The 27,144-nt window shown below is 46.3% G+C and overlaps 1 protein-coding gene across 1 annotated transcript in view; it reads left to right on the forward strand.

Annotated features, from left to right (window-relative positions):
- Positions 1–5,086: 5,086 nt before the first annotated feature.
- Positions 5,087–27,144, forward strand: part of SERINC2 (serine incorporator 2) — a 35,711-nt gene continuing 13,653 nt past the window's right edge. The window contains exons 1-5 of the mRNA XM_054999385.1: positions 5,087–5,217; positions 17,942–18,103; positions 18,710–18,897; positions 22,648–22,727; positions 26,022–26,159. Coding sequence (XP_054855360.1) covers positions 5,179–5,217; positions 17,942–18,103; positions 18,710–18,897; positions 22,648–22,727; positions 26,022–26,159 — 607 coding nt within the window. The 5' untranslated portion in view covers positions 5,087–5,178. The remainder of the gene's footprint in view (positions 5,218–17,941; positions 18,104–18,709; positions 18,898–22,647; positions 22,728–26,021; positions 26,160–27,144) is intronic.

Here is a 27,144-nt window from a genome sequence, read left to right on the forward strand (position 1 = left end):
GAGGAGGGGTGGGAGAAGGGCCCCAGAGGGTTGGGGGGCATTTTGCATGCAAAATGCCACCCCTGGCAACACAAGCCTCCCCCAGCTGTCAGTGGTAGAGATTAGAGCACCTACTTGGGGAGGCCATGAAATGGCCCCCCCAAGTGGGAGCAGGCTGAGCCTTGGTGGGGGTGGGAGGAGGGGTGGGAGAAGGGCCCCTGAGGGCTGGGGGGCATTTTGCATGCAAAATGCCACCCCTGGCAAAGGAAGCCTGCCTCTTCATTTTTTCCCCATAGGAAATAATGAAGAAAGATCAGCAGCAGCATGCTAACAATATGCTGCTCCTTCGCTTTCTTATGGGAGGATGGGGGGACCTGATTTGGGGGGCCATAACATGGCCCCCCAAAGTCCAATCTGTCTGAAACTTGGGTGGTTGTTAGAGAAGGGTTAGAGGAAGGTCCCCACCAATTTTGGGCTTATTCGGTGGGAAAATGCCTCCTCCAGGCGTCCTGGAAGACGGAGGCATTTTCCCATAGAAAAGCCGAAAGAAAGCCGAAAGAATCCCGAAACGTTTCGGCTTTTTTCTTTCGGCTACCCGAAACGTTTCGGCATTCCCCGAAACGTTTCGGCATTCCCTGAAAGAAGCCGAAACACTTTTGTTTCGGCATTCTTTCGGCATTCTGAATGCCGAAACGCACATCCCTAGTAAGCAGTCAACATATAAGTATCTAGTAACAATTCTATCGATGGCTTATAAAGGCATACGTAATCAATGCTTTCACTCGTGTTTATTGTCTTAGCCGCAGGCCATAACAATGCAAACAGTAAAACAAAAGAGCACAGCAATATCACAATTGAATAAAATGGACAATCAAATCAATGACTTACAGTGAGTCCCAAGCTCAGTCTAATCTTCCTTGCCGCTAACGCAAATAAAGCCACTCTGCTGGAAACATAGGGATCTAGGTCCGAAAGTAAAAATATAACAAAGTCCAGTTCAGAGATACCGTGACACCACAGAATAATAAACCTTTGTCTTGGAGCTTCGTGCCATGGGTACCTCCAGGGCTTTTTTTCAGTGGGAACGCGGTGGAACAGAGTTCTGGCACCTCTTAAAAATGGTCACATGGCCGGTGGCCCTGCCCCCTGATCTCCAGACAGAGGGGAGGGTTAGATTGCCCTCCACGCCGCCGAGGCCATGTGACCATTTTCACTGAGGGCAATTTAAACTTTAAAAAATCCCCCCCTTGTTCCAGCTGACCCAAAGTGATGTCATTGTGTGGTCTTAAGTTCCACCACTGAGTTCCACCACCTCTTTTCCCAGAAAAAAAGCCCTGGGCACCTCTGAGGTCCCCACAATCAATGCAGCTGGTCATGTGCAATCCAAAATTAGTATCATTTAATGACAAAATTCTCATCAAATATAAATTCTTATATTCAGTCCAATCCACTATAACGCATAATCAACGTGCTCCTAGTTATGAACCACGTTTCGATGGAAACGTCTTCTTCAGGTATGGCTTGATCAAAGATGTAACGGTTACGTTTTGTCAATTCGCAGTTAAAGTGACTGCGCTATGAAAGTGTAAAAAACAGCAGTAAGTAAACTGTTTGCCTAATCGGGGAGGGAAGGTGGCATGGCATAGCCCATTCTTGTCAGATCTGGGAAGCTAAGCAGGGTTGGTCCTTGGATGGGCAACCACCAAGGAAGATGCTGCAGAGGAAGGCAATGGCAACCCATCTCTGCTTCTCACCTGCCTTGAAAGCCCCTTGCTAGGGTCAGCATAAGTTGGCAGCAACTTGACGGCGCATACACATACAATCTGCCTTGGGCCTCAGTGAGAAAGGCCAACAATAAGCAACAACAATAACAAATGTAGTTCCTCTATTTCATGACCCACCAACTTTCCTGTTCGTTTCTTTTCATAACCTCTGGTATAGATGTCTGCCGAATGAGGACGAGCAACATGCATCTGATGAAGGGGACTCCAGTCCACGGAACCCAATGCTGGAATAAAGTTAGCCTTTAAAGTGCCACTAGACTTCTATTTATGTTTTTAGTTTTAACATATAATATTTATTGCTGTTTTAATTGTTTTTATGGTTTTCAACTGTTATAATAAATTTGTTTTAATAAATTGCTGTAATAAATGCGTTGTAGTAAATTTTGGGGGCAAATGACTAGCCTTGCTAGTCAATTGGATTATTTGGATTATTTCCTTCTCTTAGTCGTACAAGTTTACCTAAACCACAGAAACACAGAGTTGTTTCCTTTCAGTGAAATCCTAAGCAGAGTTACTCCAATCTGATCCCACTGATTTCAGTTGGCTCAGACTGGCGTACCTCTGCTTAGGATTTCCCTGTCACTGCGCTTCTTGTCCACAGAAGAAAGTCCAAATGCAAATTATTGCTTTAGTTTAAGGATGGCACAAAATCTAAGCATGTGTGGATGCAGTCCCTGGAGGGAAATCACAGTTGTCTGGCAAGGGATAAAATGCAGTTAACTGATTCCCCAGCCTCGAGCGGCCAGTGACATCATGGGAACTTGGCTGCAAGACCGAGGAAGCAGCAGAACGGATTCCTCTTGAACAAAGTCTGCTACCCTGCCCTGCACACTTTTTCATTGTGTATCCAGGTTTTTTGCACCACAAGAGAGCTTCCACAACCCCCAACTGGAAAAGCGCTTGTTCTTTTTAAGGCTGCCAGTCACATATCTTATGCATTTTTATTTTTTACTTGTGTGTAAGTGTACATATAGGTGGGAAGGCAGCACATTATAGCCCGACCTCGTCAAGATCTTGGAAGCTAAGCAGGGTTGGTCCTTGGATGGGCGACTACCAAGGAAGGCACTGGCAAACCACCTCTGCTTCTCATTTGCCGTAAATGCCACTTGCTGAGGTCTCCGTAAGTTGACTGCGACTTGACTGCACACAGATATACACAAGTGTACATACACACAGCTCTGTACATAATCGTCCTCTTCACAAGTTCGGGTCCAGTAGCACCTTAGAGACCAACAAGATTTCCAGAGTATGAGCTTTTGAGAGTCAAAGGAAGGGAGACGTGACTCTTAAAAGCTCATACCCTGGAAATCTCGTCATCTTTAAGGTTCTACTGGACTCGTATCTTGTTCTTCTATTGCACCGCAACACTGCTACCCACCTGAAACAAGTTACTGTGAACACACATTCTGCATGTACATCTGTAAGAAAGCCAATGCACACTCACTCTACAAATGACAGCAGGGACCAGTACTTAGATAAATATGGGGTTTATATCACACAAATGTAACACAAACATGCATATAAAGCAAAAGCAAGTGTACCCTGTACTAGGGTTACCTGTCTCAAGGTGGAGTGTGGAGTCAGATTTACGTATCACCGCAAGCCTATCGTGATCAGCCCTGGAAAGAAATAGCACCTTCCAAGTGAGGTTTTGCATCCTTAACTGAGCTCGCTCCCCGAAGAGCACCCTCCCCAGTCACTGTTCCCAAATGTCCAGGAATTTATCAAGCTACCCCATACACACGTGTTCATTGTAATTTGTGAACAGGGCTGCTGGTGGAAAGTGCTGTCAAGTCACAGCTGACTTACACACATAGAATGCACATACATATTCATGCACATTTAGAAACAATAAGATTATTTACATTTGTGTGCTGCCTTTTTGCCCAATCAGAAAGTATGAAAATGAATGTGAGCCAAATGGCATCTGACTCACAGCAATCCCAGCCACGGGGCGTTCAAGGCAAGAGAACAGCAATTTGTCATTGCCTTCCTCTGCGTAGTGACTCTGGACTTCCTTGGTGGTTCCTGGACTTCAGATACTGACTTTGGCTAACCCTATTTAACACCCAAGCCCAGATGAGCGCAGACAAGCAGGTTATTTGGCCTCTATGGAAGATGCGTGTATGTAAATTGCCAGCCGGTCAGAGCTGACTTATGGCGACCCCTGCTGGGGTTTTCAAGGCAAGACACGTTCAGCGGTGGTTTGCCTTTGCCTGCCTTTGCATAATGACACTAGGCTGTGCGCTCCCATCCAAGTACTAACCAGGGGTGACCCTGTTAGTTTCCAGTATCTGATGAGATCCGGTTAGCCCCAGTAACTAAAAAGAATACCTGCTTTGTTTTATTTAAAACATTTATATGCTGAGCTTTTCCACCCAAATAGGGTCCCCAAGACGGCCAGCAACAAACATTACAACAGGTGCTTTCCCAGTCTATGGAAAGAGCCCCACATTGCGAAATAGCGGGCTGCAAACAGAAGAGATGCAGCCCTTGTGCAAGAGATGCCTCCCTTCCATCCCCTCCCCTCCCCTCCCCTCCCCTCCCCTCCCTTGCAAGCCAAGTCCCCATGATGTCACCAGGCCCTCCAAGGTGGGTCCTGATCTCCTGGTTTTGGCTGGAGATCTGGAATTAAACCTGATCACCAAGCCACAGAGATCAGTTCCCCTGGAAAAAAGAATTTCAGGTGAGTAGACATGCTGGTCTGCAGTGGATGAGCAAGATTTGGGTCCAGTAATTAAGTTGCCAACTCTCAGTCGGACAATAGCTGGAGTTGGGCGATTGAACCTGAGGAGGGGCAGGTTATAATACCATACAGTCCACCCTCCAAATCAACCATTTTCTCCAGGGAAGCTGATATCTGTTGCCTGGAGATCCGTTATAATTCTGGGAGATCCCCGGGCCCCACCTGGAGATTGGCAACGATATGTCGACTCTATAGCACTATACTCCACTGACGTCCCTCCCCTCCACAAGCCCTGCCCTCTCCAGGCTCCACCCCCAAATCTCCAGGAATTTCCCAGCCTGGAGCTGGCAACGCTTGCAAGCCCAAGCCCCATGACGTCACCAGGCCCTCCCAGGTGGGGCCGGCCGCTAACGGCCCCTTCCCCAGCTCCGCCCTTCCCCGCCCCCTTCGCACCTGCGCGCTTCCCTGCAGCCTCCTCCCTCCCGGCCGGCCAGGTGTGCCGCGCCCAGGTTAGGCTGGGTGGGCGTGGCCAGCGCTCTCCTCGAGCATTGGCGGAAAGAAACGAAGGGGGGGGGGGAGAGGAGGCGGAAGGTGCCGAGCGCGCCCGAGCGGCTTCGGCAAGCAGCCAGTCCCGGGAGCGACCGAGGCGGGCGGCCAAGTTTGGGGGTTCATTTCTGCCGAAGTCCGGTGGAGTTGGGAGGAGGCGCCGGAGGTCTCGGCGTCGTCGTCATGGGAGCGTGCCTGGGAGTCTGCTCGGTGCTGAGCTGCGTGAGTGGCCGCCGGGGGGGCGCCAGGGACGGGGAGAGGTGCCGGGGCGGAAGGCGGAGAGGGGGCTTGGTCGGCTGCCTTGGGGGGCGCTTGTGGGGCTCGGGGGGTTGCTCTCTTCTCGCCCCCGTCCGCTTTTCTCAACGCTTCGAAGAGACCCACGGTGCAATCCTAAACAGAGTTACTCCAGTCGAAGCCCATTGCAATCAACGGGTTTAGACTGGTTTAACTCAGTTTTGGATTGCACTGTCATTGTATCTTATTCAAGTTAAGCGCTATTTCGATCTCTCACCTTTACCTGTTCCCTGGCTCTCCTTCCACCCTGTTTGCATTTTCTTTTGAATTCTGGGGGAAATGACCGCCTTTTGTTAAGAAAAGTGAACAAAGCAGGTGGTATTTTTTTAAAAATAAAAAAGTTAAGGGCATATTCCAAAGACCTAGCCAATCTGCAACTGTTGGACCGGGCCCACAACGGAACTGGGCGCTTGAACCTGTGGCTATACAGACTATTGCTTTTTAAGGGAAGGGGGGAAAAGAAACCGTGAGAAAAACAGAGAGGAAGAAGAAAGGTGACCATGAACAATTTTTACGAGCTATTTAAACGGGTTTCTTTAATTCTGGCTCTTCCCAAATGCGCCTAAGGAAGAAAATACTAAACCCTATAAGTATTAGGATATGAGTCCAATGGCACCTTAAAGACCAACACAAATGTTCAGGGTATAAGCTTTTGAGACTCAAAGCTCTCTGAAGCTTCTACCCTGAAAATCTTGTTAGTCTCCAGGGTGCCACTGGACTCGTATCCTGTTGTTCTATTGCAAGATAACATGACTGCCTACCTGAAAGTCTAACTTGGTTCTGTATAAACCTGCAAAGGGGAGTTCTGGGAGCAAAGGCTCGTTTACCAGTATATTGTTTCTTCTGCCCTATAAAGCTGGAAAAAATATTCCCCAGTGTCATAAATATGCGATCCCTTTCTCTTAAAAAACGGAAATAAAAATTTGTGGCTGGTAACAATGTAGCATATGTGCCTATTCCTCTGTGCCCACCCACTTCCTGAAAGGTAAAACTGGCAGTAGGAGGGAGAGATTATGCTGGGAGCCACAGTTTATTATTTAATATAATATTTAGACAGGGTTGGTCGCCTGTGCTCAGCCTCATTAAACTCACCCAGGTAACAGTCTGGAAATGTTTGGAGAACTTTGATATTGTTCACAAACTGGAGCAGTTGCAAGGAATCGGGTTGGTTAAAACCCTGAAGGATCTAAAAAAATCACATGGCATGAGACTGGTCTTCTTTGTTGAGACTCATTGTGCGTACTTTGGAGCATGTTGCGTTCTGTGCAAATGTTTGCATGCGAGTGGTGAGTTACTGTTTAGTGAGAGTTGGCTTTTGTGGCTTCAGATCTGAAATGATGAACACAAAATACATCTGGTGGGCTTGGTTTGGTCACAACAGTGCTTTGAAAGGGTCTGAGGAATCCCGGATTAACCTGAGACTGCGTGGCTGACTTCCTTGAAGTTGTGGTCATCTTTTGTAATTGGTTTTCTCTTTACCAAATAAAATAAAAATGCAAAACTTCCCACCCTCCTCCCATAAATGAAACAACAGGCAGAAGTTAGAGAAGGAAGAGGAAGTGAAGGTAAACCATGCATCAGACATATGACCGTTCTTATGATTCACCCTCATCTGACCAAATACTAGTAAATCTGGTTACAGGGTCATCTCCAAATGTTGCTTTGTCTTGGATGTTTTTGACCAAGTGTCTCTCTGTGTTGGGTTGAATGATTACCAGTTCTAGGAAGCTCACATGTGCAAAAAATATTCTTTCTCTTTAATGCTCACCATTGTTTCCTTTGTGCGGATATATGACATAGGAAAAAGGAGTCATCTTGAAATGCAGAGAAACTTGTATAGCCTCTATAACCATCAGCTGTGTTGCAACACCCAAACAAAGCAGCGTAGAAGGGTGTGTGCTGTGAATGTCTTCCTGGGCTAGTCACATGGATTTCAGTGCTAATTCATCCATTAGCAAGGAAGCCCCATCAGCTAATGGAAAGGACTCTTCCAAACAGGAGATGCCGATAATACTATTGTGTTTTTTAAAAAAATGAATTAAGGAAACTAAAGATCTTGGATAAGTGCAGTGGACCAGATGTCAATGAATCTTATTTGGCCCTGGTCAGTGAATCATGAATGGGAGGGTTTTGCAACTAAAACAGCACAGCGATCATTATGCAACATAAAATCACGATGGGGGACATCTCATTTCCTTTTTTCATCCCCCTCCCAAGTGGGCATTCATCGCTTAAAGTTACAAAGGTTGTTCCCCAATGTATTTATTTTAGGTTTTCTGCCAACTTTTATTTATGTTTTTTATAGTCTGTCTTTCTCACTGAGACTCGAGGAGGATTACACAGTGAGTCAGTACAGTCAATAAGCTATGTAATAAGGTATAAACATGCACATTTGAAATACTAAAAATCAACAGGGATCCAGTATGAGAGCTGAAACAGAGCATAAGCTATTCTTAAGACGGACATATTAAACTATATAGGAACTATCCAGTAGGATCATACTTATAGTAATAAGTCTATAGTCCCTCTCCCTTTAAGGATTCATCTCTTTGAGACCCTTTCCTTACAGTACAGCCCTCCTATCTGAGTAAAAAGCCCTCTTGAATAATTCACTTTTGCGTTGTTTGCAGAAAGCCGGGAGAGTGGGAGCTCTCCCGACCTCTTCAGGTAGGCTATTCCATAAGGTGAGTGCCACCACAGAAAGTGCACCTGTATGGGAGCTGTTGATTTTGCCCATGTGCAAGGTGGCACCTGCAGAAGGCCCTGTTCAGATCAGCAAAGCTGCCGTGGCAGAACATAAGGAGAGAGGCGGTGTCATAGATGTGAAGGTCCAAGGCTGTGAAGTGCTTTGTATGTGATAGCCAATACCTTGAATTGAGCACAATAATTGATAAGTAGCCCATGGAATGACTGCAGAATGGGCGTAATAGTCATGCTCCTCCTAGCTCCTGATAATAGCTGAGCTGCAGCATTCTGCACCAACTGGAATCTCAGAGTTTAATTAGAGGGGAGACCAATGTACAGTGCACTACAGTAGTCAAGTCTCAACATTATCATGGCATGGATTGGCTGTGTTGAGGTAGGAGCCATCTTCTAGGCTAGGCTGAGTTTGTAGAAAGTATTTTTTTGCAGCTGCCTTAACTTACTTTACCAGTATAGCCCCATGACTCTTAACTAAGTCTGCAAGGGTCAGAAAGTGCGGAGTACAATATTCTTCAGGATCTCTGACTTCCCTACAAGCATCACTTTCATCTTGTCTGGGTTCAGTTTCAATTTGTTTGTTTTTAGTTGTTTGACCCCAGCCATCAGGCAGTGACCCAAGATCTTTGCTGCATCCTCTGGTGATTTGGATATTGAGATATAGAGCTGGTTTTCATCTGCATATTGATGGCAGCCAGTTCTATAGCTACAAATGAGTACTCCTAAAAGCTTTATGTAGAGGTTGAATGACGTGAGGAATAAGATTTCTCCCTGTGGAGCTCTCGAAGATAATTCCTGCTCTGGAGATAGCCGGTCTCCATGAGAAATTATTTAAACCCGTCCAAGACACATTCCTTGATATCCACTTCTGCCTTCAAACACCTCAACAAGATGGCATGGTCTACTGTATTGAAGGTTGCAGATAGATCCAAGAGGAGCACAAAGAAGCATGGCCTTTGTCTATATTCAGGTGGAGATGATCAGTTAAAGCTACCAGAGCAGTCTTCGTACCATGGCCTCGTCTGAATCCAGACTGAAATTCATCCAAAGCACCAGATTTAATTAATTCTTTAATTAGTGGGTGGACAACTGCCTGTTTGAGTGGTTGAAGAAAGGTGTCCTGAGTAGGTGACTGATTTATGATAGACCTCAAAGGTTCGTTTATGTGGTCCTTATGTGATTTTAACACGTAAGGATCCAGTGCACGGATGCTAGGATCTGGTCAATATCCGTCGTCGTAATTGGCTCAAAGTGGTCCATACGTGAACCAGATGGTATATTAAGCGTTTCCTTCACCTCTCCTGTATTATAGCTGGCATCCAGCTCACAGTGCATCTGTGCTATTTTATTGGCAAAAAAACTCTACAAAAGGCATATCTAATTGTCTGTTCTTGAGACTATTAAGGTTCAGATTTAAGAGTTAAAATATGTCAAGGTACCTTGAACAATTGAGATGATCATGAACTAGCTGATGCAGTGAGTGCAGAGAAATAATGTTTCTTTGCTCTTGTCATCGCCGTTTCATAGGCCTTCCCAGGGGTCATTTCGTAGAAAAAGAGCTGGAGGAACTCATTAGCATAACTTATCAGCATAACTCATTAGCATATGCCACGCCCCTTGACAGCCCCAGAAGTATGTCATTAGCATAACTGATTTGCATATGCCACACCCCATGGCATCACCTATCCTGGCTGTTTTGGACCCAATCCTGGCCATTCAGGGCCAAAATTGGGCCCAAAATGGCAAAAAGGGGCTGAAAATGTCTGAAAAGGGCCCCAAAATTGTCAGAATTGAGCTGCTGCTGAGCAGGAGAGTGATCCAGCACCTGTCAAAGGCCCTATCCGGGCTGTTTCAGCCCCAATCCAGGTCAAAATGGGCCCCAAATGGCCAAGAGTCAGGTGGGCGGGGCCACCTGACATGTGACCTGGGGAACTGCCAGAACTGCGTTCCGGTGCATTCCCCCTCGAAATGAGCCCTGGGCCTTCCAATGGGCTTTGTAGCATCCGTTTCAAAGTGAGTTTTCTGCCAGCATCTTTCTACATGTCTTCCAGCCCTCTTTAGGTCACACAGCTCTTCTCTAAGGCTTGTAGAAAAACCTCCTTTGCCTATATGTTTATATTTTTTGGGTCCATAGTTCTGGGACCAGTTCAGAATTGGATATGATGATAAAACCTTTATTCAAATAAAGCATGTAACGAAATGGGGGGTTGGATTCTCAGCCCATATAGGCAAATGCCAGTTTTGATTACAGTCCCTTTAACATAGAGGGAAAAAAAGCTATAATAAGTTTTGGACCTTGTAAATTATATATGTATGGCTGCATTGGCGGGTTTACGCTGTTCTGAATCTGCAGATTCATTTAAATAACTTAAATTAAATGGCAGTACTGTATATTATGATTTATGAACAGTGTCCTTATGCTTAAACAGGCAGGTTTCCCTGCAACGAACGTCAGTTTTCAGAGTTGTTTAGGAGTGTATTCTTGAAGAGGGGTAGAGTTGTAAATGTAATAGGTCAGCTCAGCTCCTCTATAATAAAAGGCCAACACTGTGCTGGGGATTATTAGGAAGGGAATTGAAAACAAATCAGCTAGTATCATAATTCCCCTCAATGGTACGGCCTCATTTGGAATACTGTGTACAATTCTGGTCACACCACACCTCAAAAAAGATAGCACTGAAAAAAGTGCAGAAAAGGGCAACTGGAATGATTAAAGGGATGGAACACTTCCCCTATGAAGAAAGGTTAAAGCGCTTGGGGCTCTTTAGCTTGGAGAGACGACGACTGAGGGGTGACATGATAGAGGTTTACAAGGTTATGCATGGGATAGAGAAGGTAGAGAAAGAAGTCTTTTTCTCCCTTTCTCACAATACAAGAACTCGTGGGCACTCAATGAAATTGCTGAGCAGTCAAGTTAGTACAGATAAAAGGAAGTACTTCTTCACCCAAAGGGTGATTAACACACGGAATTCACTGCATCAGGAGGTGGCAGCAGCTTCAAGCATAGACAGCTTCAAGGGGGGATTAGATAAACATATGGAGCAGAGGTCCATCAGTGGCTATTAGCCACAAGGTATAGATGGAACTCTCTGTCTAGGGTAGTGATGCTCTGTATTCTTGGTGTTTGGGCGGGGGGGCAATCAGTGGGAGGGCTTCTAATGTCCCTTCCCCACTGGCAGCCCTCCTGAGGACACCTGGTTTTTTGGCCACTGTGTGACACAGAGTGTTGGACTGGATGGGCCATTGGCCTGATGCAACATGGCTTCTCTTATGTTCCCTGTCAGCCTTCATGTGTGCTTGCCACCAACCTCTGGCAGTCTCAAAAGGCTTAGGAGGAGACGAGGTGTTGTCTGAATTGCATTTGAGTATATAGAGGTAGGAAACAGCTGGGCATGGTCCTTCTTGGTTTTTTTTCCAAGTTAAACTACAAGTGAGAACTTGAGTGAAGGGAAATGTGGTTTGCACCGGTGGGCTGGCAAGCGTGTTTGGAAATGTCAAACTGCTCTGGATTAGGTGGGGCATAAATGCTGGACTGGTAACAGGAGTTTAGCAGGAGGGCTAAAAGATGATCTTGAGTTAGGATTCCATAGGATCACTTTGGACATGGAAGAAAACCACCCAGGATGTAGTTCTCCCAGGTCTGTATAACCTAGCAGTCTTGAGTTTCAAGGTCTGCTTTGCTTACCAGTCTGTTTTGGGGTATGACACAAAGTGCTGGCTTTGCCCTATACCTAGTGTGGGTGTCGGAACGACTATTTGTTCCGTACAAATCTGCCTGTTAGTTAAGGTGTTGTTCAGGGTGCCCTCACCTTCAGAGCTAAGGTGGGTGGTTACCACAGGCTATCTCCTTTTATGTTTGTGGCACCCCAACTGCACAATCATCAGGTGCCTATGTGACTCCTTGCCTTATGTCCTTACAGAGGAATATTTGTTTCTGATCGCAGGCTCTTTACAAAATTTAAATGTTTCAAAAACACATAAAAATAAGTATGATCTAGAAGTGTCTTGCTTCCCAAGCATGTACAAACCCAGTTTGGATTGGAACTATAGTGTACAGGGAGAAGGGACTGAATCCATCCTCTCCTTTGGCTTTTCCCCAACCTGAGACATTCCCAGGGAACTGCATTTTGTATCACCTGGGGAACTTAACATGTTCTGATGGGCTAGACACGCTTTTCTCCAGTGGGGCAAACTGGAGCTTCTGGGAGTTATTCCAGTCTGGAAATATGGTGCAGCGGTCCCAATTCTGTGGAAGAACAGAATTCTTAAACTGCGTGTTGTTGACCTGACCCAGGGACGTATCCTTGAAACGTGTTATGTAGTTCACCCCCTAAAAACCCGGACTGGCCTGATCTTATCAGAACTCTGATGTTAAGCAGTCGGTGTGTGGATGAAAGACCGCCAAGGAAGACTCTGGGCCAAGCTACAAGTGATGAATGACACTTAAACAGCAAGTGGATCAAGTGGAGGGCAAGTGGAGGGCAAGTGAACAGGGAGGGATACACTTGCCGTTCAAGTGTCATTCATCACTTGTAGTTTGGCCCTCTGCAGAAGAAGGCAATGGCAAACCACCTCTGTTCATCTCCTGTCTTGATAACCCCATGAGCACACACGCATGAAGCTGCCTTGTACTGAATCAGGCCATCAGGCCATCAATTGGCAGCGACTGTCCAGGATCTCAGGTAGAGTTCTTCACATTACGTAATACCTGGTCCTTTATAACAGGAGAGGCTGAAGACTGAACTTGGGGACCTTCTACAGGCAAAGCAGAGGCCTTCCACTAAGCCACAAAGGTGGAACTTCATCAAGCTGCTGTGTCACTCAATGGCACACTTTGCTTACTGAGTTAACCTCCCCTGCCTTGCTTCCCTACCTGTCAGCTGGGTGATAATTATAATACTTGAGGTAAGGGTGTGGCTTGGTGGTTGAGCATCTGTTTTGCATTCAGAAGGTCTTGGCTTCCGTCCTTGGCATCTCCCCTTAAAAAAGACGAATATAGTGAATGCAGAAGACCTGGAGAGCTTCTGCCAGTCAGAGTAGACCAGGGGACCCCAACCTTTTGAGCCTGCAGGCACATCTGGAATTCTAACGGCGTGGTGCGTGCAGCAACAAAATGGCTGCCGTAAAATGGCTGCTGCAGGAGATGGAGCCGGCCACTAAATGGCTGCTACAGCTTACCTCTAGTCCTACAGTGAAGATCCTTGTGCTGTGGAAGCACCGTCTGTCAAAGCAATGTTTTGAAAAATCTGCACAGACGATCAATACTCCTATGGCCAATCAGAAGCCATGCTTTGCAAAAGCCCCCCCCCCCGGTCCCACCCACTTTCTAAAAACACTCAGCAGGCACCAGAAAAGGTTCAGTGGGTACCATTGTGCCCACGGGCACCCCGTTGGGAACCCCTGGAGTAGACAGTAGTCAGATAGTAGTGACCTTGATACACAAAGGATCTGCCTTGGTATAAGGTAACTTCTTGCGCACTGGCCGTTCTTAAGTTACGGGATTGTTGACAGAGGCCCAGTTTTACACTTGCAGCAGAATCAAGCGGTATTGTTTTATCTTGACCCATTTTGGGTGTTGAGAGGGAGTTGTGTGTATGTTTCACTGCTGCTGCTTGGCATGTTGGCTCTCTACAGAGAAGAAAGGCTTTTGACCGTGGGTGGATTGCGAATCTGTAGTCTGAAGCCCAGCCAAAGCTTTCTCTCCCGTCTGGTGCACACATACGTTAGGCCTGAGATAATGGATAGGAAATGCTTTGAACCACTTTGGAAAAATGCTCTGAAATATGGTGGCTTACTTTTCCTCTTGAGAATATGCAGCGGTGTTTCTCTGAGGCATCTCGGAATGAAATGCTTCACTTGGAGTGGGCAAGATCTGTGTGCATTTGCGTGCAACACTTCAGCCATTCTTCACTTTCCTAGATCAGCTTGCACTCACAACAGTTCTTCATGAGGTCCGTATTTGGGGGGAAAAAAATCTCTAGCATATATTTTGATCATATCTTTAAGAAGTTGTCTGTGGGCATGAAATGCAATAGCTTTTTAAAAACAAAAGCAAAAAATTCCAAGAACTCCTAGCTTTTTAGGGTTTCTGTACCTGAGCCCCTCCCATTTGAACCTCTCTTGAGTGTTTTCTCTGAGTGTTTCCTTCCTGGGTAGATTACCACCAGAACCAGGGCTTTCCTTTTCTATGGTGGCACCCCACCCAGAGGACCTCCCTCCCTAAAGACACACTCTTGGCACCTTCTTTATTGGAGCCAAGGTACCAGGTAAAGACATGTCTTGTTTCTCAAACTTTAAGCAGACCCGCTTCCTTGCTGATGCTCTGATCTTGCTTATTGGATGGATTCTTATTATTAATTATTGGAGGTTATTTTTAATGGAAGATGTTAGTCTCCATTAAACTGCCTTTAGGAGTTCTCTGAACTGAAGGGTAGGATATAAACAGGGCTTTTTTTCTGGGAAAAGAGGTGGTGGAACTCAGTGGGTTGCCAGCACAGGGGGCAACTCTTGGCGGGAGGTGGTGCCTCTGATACCATGTGTGCACGTGCAAAGTGCACGCATGCTCCCCGGGCCAATGACGTCACTTTGGGTCAGCTGGAACAAGAGGGGAGTTTTTAAAAGTTTAAATTGCCTTCGGCGAAAATGGTCACATGGCTGGTGGCCAGCGGCATGAAGGGCAATCTAAACTCCCCTCTGTCTGGAGATTAGGGGGCGGGGCCACCAGCCATGTGACCATTTTCAAGAGGTTCCAGAATTCTGTTCCACCGCATTCCAGCTGAAAAAAAGCCATGGATATCAATGGTGTGGGAATAGGGCATCTCAAACAGGCCTTCTCCCATGTGGACCTACCTGGCTGTTACGCTCTTCCTTAGTAACTTTGCACATTCTTTTTTGGAGGTAAAGTATAGGGCTACCAAAAACTAGAGATGCTGTGAATTTTGCCACCAATGGGTTTGGCAGGCAAACATGCCATGCTTGGTGTTGCAATAGCTCATGAGCTGATCTGTAAATCTGTTTGATTCACTCTCATCAGAGTCAAACAGCTACACAGAAATTGTGGTTGTGGAGTTTTGTTTCCTGCCTTGTTGATTCTTCTGCGTCTGCCCAGTAGGTGAAATCCATTGTCCATCAAGGTAATGGATGATCAGAACTGGTAACCATATGTTGTGGTAGGGGAACTATACTTCTCGTATAGCTGTGGGAAAAAAATGCACATGCATGAAATAACCGCTAGAATGTAGACTTTAAGAAAATCTTACCATCTGGCGTTTTAAAGAGTGTTTATAATGACTAATTAGCAGATTTACTCACATTTGTTTATATGGCATGTGGTGGAGACAGGGTGGTAAGAGAAGGGTAAAAGAGGAAAGCTGGGCTCTTACCAGGCTGCAGGACAGCGCATATGTGCAAAACACTACCGATTGCGCCACACTGTATTGTTTGAATAAAAGAAAAGTAACCTGGCAAATGGACTCAAATTGGTTGCAAAAAGCCAAATGACGAACAAACAAAAACGGTTCCCTGTTTGCAACCAGTGAACAGAACGTGAGCTGAATCGGTGGGTGTTTCAGCATCTGTACTGGAGACAGGTTTCTTCCGTAGTGGTGGCTTATCTGCTCCCTGTATCTACACCTGGTCCAATTCCAGATGACTAACCTTAAGGCGCTTCATGCCGTCCTCTTCCGGATCACGACGGGGAAAATGCGAAACATTGCGTTTCCTTTTTTTTTTTTTAATAAATTTTTTATTTTTCAAACTACAAAACACTACACAACACTGCACAAGACTATCACAAGGAAAAGGAAAAGGAAAGGGACAAAAGGGAAGGAAAAAGAAAAAGGGGGGGGGATAACCTACAAACACTAAACACTAAACACTACACTTCAATGTTTTCCCTTCATACTGTCATAATACAAAAATAGCTCCATAAGATAATGATGGAGTGGTTAATCATACAGAGAATAAGCATTTCAAATTCTGATTAAACTTTCCTCCCCCTTCTAGGTCCCGGACGCAATTCTCTCTGTGCAACCGCTGTTGTGGTGCTCTCCCCCCCCCCTCAGGCTTCTCCTTTTCTTCGTTCTCGGTGCAGCAGAATTCCGGATTTTTATCCTCAAAATCCTTTAGTTGATCTTCTGATAGTATCTTATAGGCCTGATCTTTATATCTAAACCATATTCCTTCCGGGAATAACCATTTGTACTTTATTCCATGGTCCCTCAGAAGAGCTGCAAACTTTTTATACTTAAAACGTCTTTTCCGGACTAGAAATGGAACGTCCTTCAAAATCTTGACTTTCAAACCCATAAAGTCCAAATCCGCATTGTATGAGTTATATAGGATGGTGTCCCGAATCTTTTTAAATGAAAAATTAATAATGATCTCACGAGGCAACTGTCGCTTTGTTGCATATTTTGAAGAAGCCCGACGGACCTCCAAAATGGCGCTTTTAACCTCTTCTTTAGTCGTCCTCGCGGGTATCGCCAATATTTCCGCGACCGCATCCCACAGATCCTCATTTTCCTCCTCTTTCACGTTTTGGAGACGCAAAATTGTCTGCGTTCGTTCCATCTGTAGCCCGATCAGCTGGTTCTCAACCAACTTCAGCTCCTTTTTTGTAGCCTTCACAAGTGACGCACTTTCCAGAGCAGACTTCTCTGCCCCCCCCGCTACTTCCTTAATGGTTTTCACTTCGCTCTCAATTAAGCCCACCCTTTGATCAGTTTCGTTCAGCTTGTCAACAAAGGGTTTTATAGCTTCCACCACCGCCCTGCGCACCAACTCTTCGAGCGACTCTCCCTTCAAGGTAGCCGAGATTGACTTACCGAGAGCGGGACTTTGCTTCTTTGCTGCCATTTGGGGGGGGGGGGGCGCCAACAAAATTCTGGAACTCACCGAAGGGGAAGAGCGAGTCTTCTTCAGATCAACCTCTCCTTCACGAACGCTTGTAGAACAGAAGGGATTCGCTTGTTTACAGGCTTCCGCCCGTTTCTTTTATTTGCCGTTTCTCGTTGCCCGGCGGCACTCGAGGCGCCGCGCACGTCTGCCGGCCTCCATAGGGACAAACGGGCAATTCCCCCCCCCGCATTGATTTCGGGGAGTTCTTCCCGCAGCGTCCCGGACCCTGGCTCCCTCCCTGGGAGTCCTGGGGGCTAATCCTTGCAGATCAGCCGCCCGGTCAGGGTGCCCGGTCGTTTCCTCCCGGACCAGCCAAGAGGAGCGTCCGGCATGGCTGAGAAAACGAAACCGAAATCCTGAGAAAACGAAACCGAAATCGCGAAACATTGCGTTTCCTCGCGCGAGTTTTGCACATCATCGCGCAAAACTCGCGCGAGGAAACGCAATTTTTCGCATTTTCCCCGTCGCGATCCGGAAGAGGACGGCATGAAGCGCCTTAAGGTTAGTCATCTGGAATCGGCCCTGGTCCCTTTTTGTTTTGAATTTCAGATATGCTTGGTGAAGATGCGTTCATTTCCCATTTTTTTGGTGACAGCGGTGTTTTTTTGTCTGTAGTTCAGTTGATCTTGTGTCCTGCTGCTTGTACCAATGCTGGGTTGATACATGATGCTGATGCTTTGTAGTCAGTTCCTGTTTTAATTGTTATACAAATGCTGTCAGTTCTTTATTATGTGTTATAACTTGTGCGTTGGCTTACGCATAGAAGCTGCGAAGTAGGGTAGGAGCATCATAAACTATTTTACATAAAACTCAATAGCTGGAATCCTGCGTGGATTGTTTTGCAGAGCTATTTTGACTTGGATGGGTCTAAACTTTTTATTGTTACCAAGTGGAGTGATGTTGGATTATTTTCTAGATCCTTTGGTGTAAAAGACAGACATGGGATTGTTGTCTGTGTGAGGGGTAGAAACTGAGCAAAACATTGGCTGGTTATTTCTGTAGTATCCTCCCATGAGCTCCCAAAGGATGCTCACCTTTGTTCTTTCCACGCCAGGTATCATGTCTCTGCGGCTCGGCTCCTTGCCTTTTGTGCGGCTGCTGCCCTTCTACAAAGAACTCCACCATCACTCGCCTGTGTTTCACCTTGTTCCTATTCCTGGGCACCTTGGTCTCGATTATCATGATCGTTCCTGGAGTAGAGGCTGAGCTCCACAAGGTAACTCACAGCTTATTTCCCCACTTCCCAAAAGAATGAAGCAAGGGGAAACCGGATGAAGTAGGCTGTATCTGTTTCGGCAGTGTGGTTATAGAACGCCCGTCTTACCCAGCTTCACTTTTTGTAATGCACATGGTAGAAAAGTACTTGACTGCATGAAGCTGTGTGTCTTGTTTCAATGGGCTCTTCAGTGATTGTACGTACTGTATTAGCATGCCAGAATCCCGTAGCCCAGTATTTTAACATTGTATATTGGCTAGATTGTTCCCTTAGCGGCCAATTAGAGGCAACATCAGGGAAGGGCTTGTGCTCCATGTCCTGTTTGTTGGTCCTTCAGGTCAACTCTTTGGCTGCAGGTTGTCAGATTAGGTGAACCGCTGGTCTGATCCAGCAGGGCTGTTCTTATGAGTTTAAATAAGACACTGGGAGCAGGCAAAATTGCCTGGGTACGTTCTTCAGTCCTGCCAATGTCCAGTTTAAATCAAACCCGTGTTATTTTTTTGGGACAAAGGCGATCAGTTCCTTGTTTAGCAGTGCCTTGTAGCATCTAAGTAAGGAATAAGCAATGTCTAGGGGCCATTTCGATGTTGTCTTTTCTTTTACCAGCTTCCTGGATTCTGTGAAGGAGGCACTTCAGTTCTGGGCACCAATGGGAAAGTCAACTGCAAGTCCTTCCTGGGTCATAAATCTGTGTACCGCATGTGCTTTGCAACGGCAGCTTTCTTTTTCCTGTTTGCCTTGATGATGGTTTGTGTGCGGAGTAGCAAAGATCCAAGGGCGTCGATACAGAACGGGTGAGACTGCTGGTCCAGGGCCTACCCTGGCCCAAGGACACTGTATGAACCCAAGAAGGTTTCATGTCCCTTTGGAAGGAAGGAATTGGACCAAAAGGAAGATGCAGACACCTTTAAGATGTATTGGAAGGGGCAGAGTCAGTCAGGAGTGTCTAGAACCAACATGGTCCCACCAGGCGAAGATTTTCTGTGGTGGCCTCTCAGATCCAATCCCAACTCAAGCATCATATGAAAATTAATTACATGATGTGCCCAGCTCCATGGGCTCCACAGTAACCAGGCCACCCTAGAGTTGCATCCCCCAACACTCTTTTGTCAAAGGTGGCCCTAGACTCAAATCTTGCAGTGTCTTACGGGCCCTTCTTCTTGAGTTCTCCTCTACAGACCAGCGGGTGTTCCACGAATACAGAACTGAAAGTCAGCCCCAACTGATCTATCTGCAGGCACCCCATATCAGCATGAGCAGACCTGTGCTACATCAGTGTTAGCTGTGCCCCACTTCTGCTCCTGAGGATCAGTAGGCATAAGAACAACCCTACTGGATCAGACCAGTGGTCCATCTAGTCCCGCATCTTGTCTCTCGTAGTAGCCTACCAGTTGCCAACAAACAGAACACACAGAGCCGGTTTGGTGTAGTGGTTAAGAGCGGCAGGACTTTAATCTGGAGAGCCGAGTTTGATTCCCCACTCTTCCACTTGAAGCTAGCTGGGTGACCTTGGGTCAGTCACAGCTCTCTCATAGCTCTCTCAGCCCCACCCACCTCACAGGGTGATTGTCATGCGAATAGTAATAACACACTTTGTAAATCACTCTGAGTGGGTGTTATATAAATCGGGTGGTATATAAATCGAATGCTGTCGTTATAACAAGGTTTCCCCCCCCGAGGTTGCCTTCCTAGCAATAGGGGGCAGATTTGTTCATAGGGCACAATCGGGTCATTTTCAGTTTCTGTCTTGTCAATTTCGCTTGAAAACAAATGAGTCCTGGCAAAGGAGACCTAATTGATCCGGCTGCTCCGGTGGCCGAATCTGGATAGCATCTGAGCCACAGCAGCCTACTGAGGAAATGCAATACCTGCTTCTGGCTCTGTCCAGTCTGTGGAGCAGACTATTGATGTCTTACTTCAGTTGCCAAAACTGAAGGCTGATCTTTGCAACCAGGCAACCGCGAGTGTTAGATGTCTTCATTCCTTTCCGGAAATAAATGCAAAAGAGACACAAATAAATCTCCTCTCAAAATAAAACACTGTCCAACCGTTGGCAGCAGCATCTCTTCCTCCCTGACCACGTTTTCCTTTTCTCTGAGTGTGCTAGAGAAAGACTGGAAGGCTCTTACTCGTCCTTAACGTTCCTGGGGTCCAGAAATGCAAGAATGCTCGAGGCTGCCCGGGGTTGGGTTCAACCAAGCTGCCGGCTGTCACTCGAAACACTCGTCCTGATGCCAATTCAGGGTCCTCTGTTTCCATGTGGCTTAAGGCAAAATAATGTAAGGAGCAAGATTCGAATCCGGTAGCACCTTAAAGATCAACAAGATTTCCAGGGTATACATTCTAAGAATCAAAGATCCCTTCATCAGGGGTGCGTATGTATGCATACATACATAATTTATTTTATTTATACCCTGCCTTTCTCTCCACTTGGGACCCAAAGTGGCTTACATCATTTTTTCTCACCTTCGCCTTGTGAGGTAGGCAAGGCTGTGGGTGTGTGTGTGTGTGTCTGGCCCAAGGTCACCCAGCTAGCTTTCATGGCCCGTGGTGATTTTAACCGGGGTGTCCTAGATCCCAGTATGACACTGTAGCTGCTATTCCATATATAAATATAATTTAGTATACATTTACCCTGCCCTTAATTTCATTTAATTTATTTGATTTTTACCCACCCTCCCCGCAAGTGGGCTCAGGGCTGATTTACAGCACTATAGAAACAATAAAACAATTTAAAATACAATACTTAGAAGTAAAAACAGTCACATTATCAAGTTAAAACAGATTACCAAGATGGCTATCAGTGCTCACAATACACCACATCACACGAGATGTTATGGGGTAGGGCAGGCAGATGATATATGATGTTCATAACAGGTGTACCTTCCTTCAAGGAGCTGAGGGGAGAATACATTTTAATGTATTTTACTTCATTTATACCCCATCTGTCTTCCCAGTGGGGACGCAAAGCAGCTTATATGGTTGTCCTCTCCTCCACAACAACCCTGTGAGGTAGGTTAGGCGGAGAGTGTGTGACTGGCCCAAGGTCACCCAGCGAACTTCCATGGCAGAGCAGGGAATCGAACCTGGGTTGCCCAGGTCCTAGTCTGTCACTCTAGCCACTACACCACACTGGCTCTTATCATTCCTCATGATTCCCTCCCCTCCTTCATACCGCCTCCCTCCCTATGTCCCTCCACGGCAGCTCTGCTCATCTGAACAGGGTCTCTTGCAGGTGCCAGCCTGCACATGGGCGAAATCAGTGCTTTTTTCCTGGGGGGATTTAGGGGGACGCATACCCCTAAATATTTTGTGAATCTAACAGGAGAAAGTAAAATATTTAAAATGTTGGAATTCCTGCTAAACCAACTCCAACTGAGAGTACTCCTAAACATTTTTTAAGAAAAAAAGCACTGGGTGAAATCAACAGCAACCTGTACATGGGCTTTCTCTGTGGTGGCCCCTATCCTGTGGAATGGCCTGCTTGAGGAGGTCAGAGAGCCCCCACTTTCCTGGCTTTCTGCAAACAATGCAAAACCTAATTATTCAAAAAGGGATTTTCCTCAGGGCTGTATTGTAGAGAGGGGGTCTCAGATGCTTCACTAATAAGTTAGGGACCATAGACTTCGCCACTATGTTATGTTGCCTTACATATTATCTGTTGCTTTAAATATGTACTCCTACATACTACTGGTGCTTCATGTTGTCTAATTTCAGCCCTAGAATTGATTATGTTCTGTTTCAGCAATTCTTCAACTCCATATTGGATCCTTGCTAATGCTAAGTCTTCGTTAACTTGTATTTATTTAGCCTATGACATTGTTTATGGAAATGTCCTTGACACTGTATGGAAATGTACTTGATACCGATTGTACTAATCTCACGCTATGTAATCTGCTTTGAGTCTCAATGAGAAAGGCGGACTATAAATGACAGTAACTAAATAAATAACAGTCCTGTGGAGTAGGTTAGGCTGAGAGTGTAAGTGATTGGCCCAAGGTCATCTACAGTGCAGTCCTATGGAGAGTTATTCCAGTCTAAGCCCATTGACTTCTATGGGCTTAGACTGGAGTGACTCTCCATAGGATTGCACTGCTAATGAGCTTTGTTTGGTGGAGTGGGGATTTGATGCCGAATCTTACTGATTCTTCTCAGATACTCTCACTGCTACCCCATGCTGGTTCTCAGTGACTCACTCTTAGATCAACATTGTAAAGGTGGGTTAGAGCCAAACTACAAGTGACGCCTGACACAGGTTGGACACTTGTCAGCTTCCCTCAAGTTTTGATGGGAAATGTAGGCATCCTGGTCTTGCAGCTGTAATGGAGAGCCAAGCTGTAAAACCAGGATGCCTACATTTCCCATCAAAACTTGAGGGAAGCTGACAAGTGTCCAACCTGTGTCAGGCGTCACTTGTAGCTTGGCTCTTAGTCTTTCTGTCTGCATTTTGCAGCTCAGAGGCTAAAAATGTGAGAGAGCAACTTGGCTAAGGCCACTTTATGTGCTCCAAGGCGCAAGGTTTGACCTCTTCTTTTCTTTTCCAGGTTCTGGTTTTTCAAGTTTCTGATACTGATTGGAATAACCGTGGGGGCCTTCTATATCCCCGATGGACCCTTCACATCTGGTAAATGAAGCAAAATTAAAACCTGTGTCTGAGCATTGTTATTTGCAATCCCGCTGGGACGCCAAGTCATTATGTTTACTCTTCTGCGTCAGATAGGGCTGGATGCTTTCCACCAGGAATGAGAGTGGACTGTGCCAGACACGGAAGTCTGCCTTTCTGGCAGCTAATACCTCTGTCCAGGGTCCTCTTTAGCTTCCGAGCATTCAATGCACACACACTATTGCAAACGCCTTTTGTCAGGAGTTTAATGCTAGCATAAACAGGAAGGAATCTTGTTCTGTGTTCCAAATTAAATGCATAAGTAGAATTGCATAGTGCCTTTTCACGGGCGGTGGCTCTTGCACAGGGAACAAAAAGAACACGAGGTTGTATAATCGCCACCGAAACCTGCTGTCTGCTCATTATTAATTGGGGCCCTTTGTCGGTTTGCTGATGGGCTCGCTGTCCCTATGCTGGGTGGATTGCTGTGAAAAAGGCCCCCTCCTAACACAAAGCTGAGCCCTTCGTCCCTTTTGCTGTGGGCAATCACTTCTGTTCAAACGTTCAGTTGCATTGCCAAGGCTCGAGTCTGAATGGAGCATGAAGTGTGCATGCACATCATAGTCCTGCTGTGTGGACTCGGCCACTGCTGAAGGGCTATTGGTGACCCTATACTAGTGACAAATATTCGATGGTAGTTTCTCCAGTTGCCTCTGTAAATGCTTTTATTAATAACAACCTTTGCTTCTACGTAGCACTTCCTTGGGTGGATCCAGCCATCTTTTCAGAAGCTCTTCCTCCAACGGAAGAGTTACTTAAGTTGAATGAAGTTTCCATAGGGGGGGAGGAAGGATTCAAACTTTGCTCAATGGAGTGAGAGGATAAGGGTAGGATCCACCCTTGCGCCATCTTCAAACAAGTGGATCTGAAAAATGGGGAAAATTGACATCTCTAAATGTTGACAGAATGGGGCCGTGGCTCATTGCCTGCTTTGCATACAGAAGGCTCCAAGTTCAGGTTCAGCCACTGTTTAAAGTTAGTAGGTCTCCGTGGAGAGCCACTGCCAGTCAAAGTAAGCAAGGTTGACCGTGGTACATGAAGGATATGACTCGGTTGAAGGCAGCTTTGTAGTGGATGTGGTAAATAAACCTATGAAGCTGCCTTCTATTGGCTCTCTGCACTTGACATGCCTGTGTTCGAGGCCGATGCACATAAGCAAGATGGGAGAGCAGGTGCATTGGTCCTGCTTACAACACAAGTGCATTTTCCCTGTCCTCTCATATCTGTATTCACCTGTACATGAACACAGCTCTAATACTTGCGTTGAGTGAACAGGGTTTTTAAGCCATCTACTCTGACGGGCTTCTGCTCCATCCGATTGGCCATCTACTCCAACTTTTTGAGTCTTTTCCCACTCCCTGTAACCCAGGATTAGTGCAAACATATGAAACTGCCTAAGTAGATGTTTAATCTATCAAAGTCAGTATTGGCAGTGGCTCTCCTGGGTTTCAGGTTTAGGTCTTTCCCATCACCTGCTACCTGGTCCTTTTAACTGTAAATGCCGGGGATTGAACCCCTAGCCACCTTGCACGCTTCCTCCTAGAAATTCTTCAGTCTAATCTTTTGTTAAATCTTTCCTTAAAATGGGGGAAACAAGAAAATCCATGCAAGTTCTGCAGCTTCAAGTGGGAGATGTGCTTGCTACCCACTGGGCAAGAAAGGTAGCGTGCAGGTATAATTAGTCCCCAATTGGTACTCTTGAGGCTTCGCTTCCCGTCTGCAATAAAAGATGTAATTTAAAACCAAACAGTCCTAGCAGGGAAGAGAGATTAGGGCTAGATTATTCACGTACACATTGCTGGAAGTGGAGCAATACACAAGCAAAGAAATTTGCAGCAAGACAGGGAGACAAAAGCTGATGGGACCCTTCCATTAAATTTGCTGCCTGTCTCGTACTGACTATTGTCGTGTTGCTCTCGCCTGATTCTGCTGTCAACTTGGGACAAGCTGTAGTTCCAATTGGATTCAATTGCACACTTTTGATTATGGGTGATGTGTTGAGTGTTAATCTGTGCGGTAGATCCATCATTGCCTCTGCAGAGATACTGAACAGGACCACTTTTGAAAATCCTGTTGAGCCTTCAACTTCTCTCTGTGTGAAAATATCTTCCTAACCGGTTTATAATGTACGTTGGCATTAGAGCAGTAGTTCTCAAACGGTGGCCATTTCCACATAAATGATCTGTCCTGGGTTTAATGCTGATGGGAAATAGGCTCCCCCCCCCTCACACTTATCTACAGTATTGCGGTGCATTTGTGCACCTCCTGGAGTTTCCCGTTTTTCTCCGATCTTTCTTAAATCGGCTTTGCTCCAGGTTTTGCCACCCATACAACAGCCATCCAGGCTTTCCCCAAACTCTGGATTTTCGTGCCTACATGGCAGCCATTTCCCCTAAGTAAATTAACCTCCTTCATGACTGTTGTGAGACAGGTTAGTTTTACCCTACTAGTGATGTGTTGTTGCCATAGTAATCCTGCCCAATACCACCGGTTTAGACATTTAGCCATTTTCCCTAACCCTGTCCCCCTGGCAGCCATTTCCTTCCCCTGTAATCAGGAGGGGCAACTTTTATCTTTTAAAAAAATTGACACTAAATATCCCAATCAGGAACATGGCAACAGGGGTGGGGGTCTTTAGCCTTCCTCTTGGCCATTTCCCCAACCTTAATCTGAATCTGAGGGTGTTTTACCTTATAAAGGCAAAGGTCCCCCATGCCAGCACTGAGTCATTACTGACCCTTGGGGGGATGTCACATCACGACGTTTGCTTGGCAGACTTTTGTTATGGGGTGGTTTGCCATTGCCTTCCCCAGTTATCTACGCTTCACCCCCAGGAAACTGGGTACTCATTTTACCGACCTTGGAAGGATGGAAGGCTGAGTCAACCTTGAGCCGGCTACCTGAACCCGGCTTCCGCCAAGATCAAACTCAGGTTGTGTGAGCAGAGCTTGGGCTGCAGTACTGCAGCTTACCACTCTGCGCCAAGGGGCTCCTGTTTTACCTTATAGGGGTAATTTAAAACTCTTACCACAAGGTAAAATGGTGTGTGTGGTGGGGGGGACACCCTTCTCCCCCTGCATTAGGGTCCGGATTCGAATTAGAGCCTTGCAATGCTTGGGAAATCAGTCCCTGGACCCAACTTGGGAAAGAGAGAATTCCTCTTCTAGTGTGGCTGCCCTTAGCATGGCTACCCTGCTGGCTTTAGAACTTCCTGTAATAATATATTCCTCCTCTCTCTTTTTCCCCTTTATTGAGTTTGGTTCTACTTCGGAGTGGTCGGTTCTTTCCTCTTCATCCTGATCCAGCTCATCCTGCTGATTGACTTTGCACACTCCTGGAGTCAGATTTGGCTGCACAACGCGGACGAAGGCAATGCCAAATCCTGGTATGCAGGTCTGTATTGCATGCATTGCATGTTTTGAAACGCTGGCTGTCAAAGTGGGTTCTGCAGCCTGTTGGAGACTAGTTTAGTAACATTTTAGGCTTCTCTTGGGTTTTTTGGTTCCCTATAATGTAAAAACTTTGGTGCAGACAAATACAGGCTTCTTCCCCCCCCCTTCTCATTTATGTAGCTTGTCCAGCTCTGGGGACCCTCCCTCTTTCCTGCTTCTTTCTGCCTTTCAATTTAAGTAAGTGGGCTGTTTTATTTAGTTCATGTATAGCTCGTCTTTCTCCCCAGTGGGGACTCAAAGTGGCTTACCTAGTTCTCGCCTCCATTTTATCTTCACAACAACCCTGTGAGGCAAATTAAACTGGCAGCAAGTGACTGGCCCTGGGTCACCTGACAAGCCGCTGTGGCAGAGGCAGGATTTGAACCTGGGTCTCTCAGATCCTAGTCTGACTCTCTAACCACCGCACTGCACTGGATCTCCCTGTGTAGCAGATCCACTACCTCTTCCGTTGACTGAGGACTGCATATTAAAAAAAATGCCTAAGATGATCAGGGGAAGGCAGTGTAGTGCAGTGGTCAAAGTAGGATCTTGAAAACCTGCGTTCAGTTGCTACTCCACCATGAAGCTTACTGAATGACATTAGGCAGGTTGCTGTCTCTAAGCCTAACCTACCTGGCAGGATGGTTATGAGCAGGGCTTTTTTTCTGGGAAAAGAGGTGGCAGAACTCAGTGGTGGAACTCAGTACCGCACAATGATGTCACTTTGGGTCAGCTGGAACAAAGGGGAAGTTTTTTAAAGTTTAAATCGCCCTCGGCAAAAATGGTCCCATGGCTGGTGGCCCCGCCCCCTGATCTCCAGACAGAGGGGAGTTTAGATTGCCCTCCGTGCTGCTCGCGGCGCGGAGGGCAATCTAAACTCCCCTCTGTCTGGAGATCAGGGGCGGGGCCACTGGCCATGTGACCATTTTCAAGAGGTGCTGGAACTC

This window comes from Eublepharis macularius, chromosome 15 (genome assembly GCF_028583425.1).
Source record: "Eublepharis macularius isolate TG4126 chromosome 15, MPM_Emac_v1.0, whole genome shotgun sequence".
In the NCBI taxonomy this organism is placed as follows: Eukaryota; Metazoa; Chordata; class Lepidosauria; order Squamata; family Eublepharidae; genus Eublepharis; species Eublepharis macularius.